The sequence below is a fragment of the Myotis davidii genome, unplaced genomic scaffold (assembly GCF_000327345.1).
Source record: "Myotis davidii unplaced genomic scaffold, ASM32734v1 scaffold327, whole genome shotgun sequence".
NCBI classification, from domain to species: domain Eukaryota; kingdom Metazoa; phylum Chordata; class Mammalia; order Chiroptera; family Vespertilionidae; genus Myotis; species Myotis davidii.
Window position 1 is genome coordinate 2,178,574 of NW_006298628.1, and position 5,781 is coordinate 2,184,354.

At 55.9% G+C, this 5,781-nt stretch overlaps 1 protein-coding gene across 1 annotated transcript in view; it reads right to left on the minus strand.

Moving 5' to 3' along the window:
• Positions 1-3,478, minus strand: part of NGFR (nerve growth factor receptor) — a 20,866-nt gene extending 17,388 nt beyond the window's left edge. Inside the window, exon 1 of the mRNA XM_015570778.1 lies at positions 3,449-3,478. Coding sequence (XP_015426264.1) covers positions 3,449-3,478 — 30 coding nt within the window. The remainder of the gene's footprint in view (positions 1-3,448) is intronic.
• Between the last annotated feature and the right edge of the window lie 2,303 nt (positions 3,479-5,781).

The following is a 5,781-nucleotide window of genomic DNA, read 5'->3' on the forward strand; positions in this document are numbered from 1 at the left end:
TCGGACGACGCCCGCCCCTTCCCCTCCTGTCCGCTGCGCTTCTTCAAAACGCGAGACTAAGCGCTTCGGAGCAGCCCGTGGGTTGGGGACAGGGTTCTCCCCGGCGAAGTGGGCGCTCCCTCCCCAGCCTCCCGTCCCCCGCGCAATTCCCCGACTGGGCGAGGCCGCCAGAAAGAGCGCACGACGGGAGCGGAAAAGCGGAAAACGGCCCTTCCTCTGCTCCTCTTCTCCCCGCACTGCCCCTCGGTACACCCGCGGGGCCCCGACCGCCTTAGGGGCCGCCCTTCCTTCTCGGTCCTCTTTCATTTTGCTTCCATCTCTCTGCCTCCCTCGCCGCCGTCCCTTTTTGCCCTACCCAACCCACTTTTCTCTCTTCAACCGACGACCCCCACTCCCCGAGGCTATGCCTCCCACGCCCCTCCCCCCATTGTCTGGCCAGTCCCCATTGTCCGCTGCCCGGTCCCCTCGGTCGTTCCAACCTCCTCCCCATTGTTCCAGCCCCGCATCTCCAGCCCCACTTGCCCCTCGCAGCTCTAGTCCCCGTCGCATTCCTCATCCTTCTCTAGCCTGGGTTCTGTCCCACGACCCCCCAGAAATCAAGATGCTGGGGTGGGGGTGGTGAGTCGCCTTGAGGTCCTGGCATTCAAGCGCCCTCTTCCAAAGAACCCAGGTTCCAAGAACCGCAAGACCCCCTCCTCTGAGACCCTCCCAGCGCCTCCACACCCACACACCCAGGTTCCGGAGTGCCCGCATCCGTGCGCACCTCTGGTCCGCATCTCTACCCTGAATCTCAGGGTCTCCTCTGCGCCCTGAGAACCCTAGACGCTCCTCCGTGGACCCTGGCATCGGAGCTCCTCTCCCGCCATCCATCCCCAGCATCTGGGAGCCCAGCGCTTGGTTCTGTTTTCCCTCGGGGAAACCTGGACCCCTAGGGTTCCGGTCCAGGGCAAGAGAGCGGGCGCCCCTCCGGCTATAGCACTCACCCCGGGGGGAGAAGGGAAGAGAGGGTGTGCGGCGAGCTGCGGCCGCGCGCCCCGCTGCCGTTTCTCATCGCCCCAGCCCTCAGAGCCTCTCCCTCACCTCGCCCCGGTACCCAGACTGCCAGGCCCGCCCCAGGGCACGTCTGTCCCGGATACTGTGGGCCCTGGACCAGGGCGGCTCCCATTCCCCTCCGGCTGCGCCCACCCGCGGGACTCACTCTCTTACCCATCTTCCTCTGCCCTCCATCCCCAGCGTCTGGCCTCAGCTCTTCCTGGTGCGCTGCTCTCTACCCAGCCTTTATCAGCAAGATGTCCACTGCCCGCCCTGCCCTTCCTCCTCTGGTCCAGACCCTACCTCTGCCCCTTCCCAGTGCAAAGGCCTAGGAGGAGGGGAAGGGAAGAGTAGCAGGTGGCTATTTGAATGAGGGGGGTGGCATTCAAGGAGGAGTCCATCCCTACATCATTCTCTAATGATGGGTTTGAAGGGATCACAAGTGTGCACACATAACACAGGAAGACACACAGTCTCAAGCTCACATACTTATGTACCACATATGCCCACACCATCCTCATGCACTCATGAGACCTGCACGTCCTCCATATGTGTGTGCACCTCCACACTCAAGCACACACACACACTCATTGCACATGTGGTCATAACAAACACGCCTGCTCACCTACACATTCACACAGGCAGGTGTGCATGTACAGTCACCACACAAGCCCCGTGTGCATAGTCGCTTGCACAAATGCACACACATTCACACACACACACTCACACACACACACAGATGTATCCTCAGCAGCATACCTTTACTAGGCCAGATGTTTCCATTAGCTTATGACTATGGTTTCTTATTGGAATGCCTGGTGCCCAGCACTAGTAAGGGCTCAATAAAGGTCTGTAGAAGAGAATAAATGGAAAAGCGGTTGGATGGACTCACCTCCTAGTACACACCCGTGTGCTGTGCTATCATCCCATGCTCACCATGTCCCAGAAGCCTTGACAGGTCCAAGTCAGGGAATGTGCCAGGGAATGTGCCAGCCGTCTCCCCACCACCACCTTGATGCTCGCCATGGCCTGTCCCCACCCTTTCCTGGTTCCCAGATATGAAGGCCCAGTAGCACATGCGGGGGGCATGTCTACAAAGTCCATCCCAGCCCCCTGATCTTGAACATGTATGTTTGTGTATGAGTGTAAGTGTGTAAGTGTGTGTGTGTGTGTGTGTGTACCTCAGTTTTGACTTCGAAAAAAAAAATAGTGCTAATCTCCCATGTTACCGGAAGGAGAGATGAGTGCCCTTGTGAAGAGGACATGCTGGCAGTTGGTCGGTGATTTCCTTGATCAGCTAGAGGTCATTCATTCATTCATGCAGGGAAATTTTTGCCCCGTGAATTACTTTCCTGGGCAACCCACTAAGTCCGGGGGCAGACCCGGGAAGGACAGGTAGGCATCATTGTGCATGAATGTGGACGAGCCACCACCTGGCTGGCTGGCAGGAGAGGCCAGGAAGCCAGCCCATCTTCAGAAATCCCTGAGGAGTCCGTCCTCTGGGACAGGGACCTGCCTCTGAGCTGTTTCCTCTTCCCTCGGCTTTTACGGCCCATCCTTCCCTTTCAGCTGAATTCATGGAAGGCAGGAAGGGGCAACATTAGTACTAACAGCAGCAGTGCGCTGCTTACTACCAAGGGTATACATGGTGTGGCATTAATTTAAATCCTCCTGTTATTAATTTATGATCCCAGTTATTATTATTGCCAAGGTTATCCATCTCGACACAATTTAATATGACCCACAGAACCATGGCTGAGCCTGGGTTATTAATAATTTCCATGGTCATGATCATTTAAGCCTTACTCGAACAATTACAAGGAGCAATTGTTACTATTATTAGCAGTGTTCCTATGAGTAAGCCCACACACACGACCACGATGAAATGCTGAGTGCTGGTGGGGAGAGTGGCTCTGCAGAGTACATGGAGGAAAGAGCACTGAACTGAGAGTCAGACCAACCTGGCTATAAAAGCCTACACAGCTCACCCCGCCCCGCATGGCTTACTCCTGGGCGGTTGTGGGCAGGTTAAGCCATCTCTCTCTGCCTCCGTTTCCTCATCTATAAAATGGGAATTTTAAAAAAGATCCTATCATGAATGGGCATGGTGACTAACAAAGGAGGTAATCGTGTACATCACAAAGAGAGACTCCATCCCTTTTACTCACTCAACGCTTATTTATGGAGCACGCAATACAGGGCGCACACTGTTCTAGGCACTGGGGACTCAGCAGCGAACAATAGCAGCTGCTCTCAAGGAGCTGAGGTTCTAGTGTGTTTAGGTATGTGATGTGAAGGATTATTTTAGGATGTGACACCTCGGCTTGACCATTCTGTAGATAGCACAGCTGCGATCAGGATGTTCCTTTGCTGGGACCACCACCGTGACCACAACCACCATCACAGCCACCTATACCAAAACCAGCACCACCATGACCACCGTCATCATGACACCAGCATCAATACCAGTAATACCGCAGCTACGCTGGCATCACTCCCACTCACACCATCCTCCCCATCGCTACCATGACTGCCACACCATCAGCACCACCATCCCCATCTCATCACAGCTGCCAGGGTCATGGCCACCACCACCACCTGCCTTCCTTCATCTGCACCATCACAAGCAGCAGGGATTCCTGCTCCTAATGGATCCGTCCCTTTTCCTTGGAGCAATATCAGAGGCCCTATGGAGCCACTGCCTGCCTGATCTTAATTCCCTAAGAGTCATGACTCCGGGCCTCAAACATGAGTGTCCTTCAAACGTTTCTCCCCAGCCCGGCCAGTGTGGCTCAGTAGTTGAGCATCAACCCATGAACTGGGAGGTCATGGTTCCATTCCAGTCAGGGCACATGCCTGCTGTTGCAGGCTCTATCCCCAGTAGGGGGCGTGCAGGAGGCAGCTGATCAATGATTCTCATCGTTGATCTCCCTCACACATCCTCTCTCTGAAATCAATTAAAAATATATTTTTTTAACAAAAAAAATTTTTGAATAAATTTCTCCCTGACCCAGCCCCCTTGCCCCTAATCCTTAGCACTTGCAGCCGCCACGGTAGGATGGGCATGGGAGTGGGCTTGGGAGCTGACCAGCAAGTGGGATCAGACAGGCAGCGTCAAGGAGGCAGCTGCTTTCATGGGAGGGCCCCCCAGAACCATCTCCCATGACAGAGTTGCACATATAGAGGGCCACGACCCCCCACCCCCACCCCCAACACATACACCAAGGTTTCCTGAACCTGATAGTGACCCTAAGGGAAAGGGTGGAGGAAGTCATTGCAGGTCTACTTGGAGCTGGGAATGGGAGTGGTGAGTCGCATTGCATTGTCAGGAGTTGAAATGGCTTTGCCACTCCCCTGTTCATCTCCCCACCCCTCTGTCACACACTCCCAGGAAGGCAAGCTCCTGCCACACACTCCCTGTCCTCCCATCTCGTTGGGACCCCTCACGGCCAGCTTTCTGCAGAGCATGGCTCACACCTCCCTTGCCCATCCCTAGGGAACCAGCCTGCAGCCCAACCCACTTCCCAGCAGAAATGGGACAGCAGAAAGGAAAACACATTTATTGAGACGTCCTATGGGCTGGGAGAGTCACACAATTAGCTCCTTTAATCCCCACTTCCATGAAGGAGGTGCGGGGATCACCATTTTACAGATGAAAAGACTGAGGCTTGAAGAACCCCCAGAAGGAAGCAGTGGTACCATAACTGGCCACTATATCGCACGAGGCTCTCCACAGCCACATTTTTTCAGCGTTAACCCCCATGTCTGTTCACTCCTCCTCTCCATCCCAGCCACCCCCCACCCGTAACCTTCACCCCAGTGAGTTGGGGAGATAGAACCTGCATGTCAGAGGGGCAGCACTCTGCCCTTCGATGTCACCCCCCCAGGTGCCCCTCCGGACATGCACTGCAGATCTGTTCCTGGGGGGGCCTAGCACAGATGGGCAGAGGCAAGCCAGGGGGTGATCTCTGCCTTTTGATCGAAGGTGTGATTTCTAAGCTCTGTTAGCGAGTGCTCACTTTTCCTGCTTTGGGAGAAGCACTTCCCCTACCACCAGTTTCAATGTCCAACCAGAGAAAGGGTGAAGGGAGATGAACAAGGAGACAACGATTTCCGAAGGGGAGGAAGGGGAGGAAGGGGAGGGGAGGGGCTGGGCCTCCCCAGCTGCATCCCATCTGCCCCGGGCAGGCGGCCAGGCAAGGTAAGTGAAACCTGCTGCCCCCCATTAGGAGCTGGCTCGGTGGCTTTGAAGCGTGATGCAGTGATTACATCGGAGCTGACTCCTTCTGGGCGCAGGGGGCGGGCGTGGGGGGCGCTTGACCCGTGAGGGGGGCAAGGTGGGGCCCAGGGACTGGTTTGGGGTCAGTGCGGTTTGATTCTGGAGCTGCATGAGCAGTGAGAGGGGTGGGAGGAATTAGTCAATTTGGGAGCCCAGTTAGATTAACTGGAGCATCAAAGTGGGCCAGTTGCACTGTGCCCTCCCCCACCGCCTGCTCCCGCCTAAGGCCAGGGCTCCCTTCCTACCTCCACCCTGTCCTGCAAGGGGCCTGTCTGACCCACATTCCCCAGCCTTCCCGCCCCCAAGCCCTTCTGTGGGTCACACTCCCCTGAGAGCTGTCTCCTCTCTTCCTTTGACTTAACAGTAGAATAGGCCAGTCTCCCAGCATCTCATGTGCAGCCTTTTCCTTCAAAGGCCGACCTCCCTCCTACCTGTGCCCCATTATGTACCCATATCTCTTGCCAAGGAGC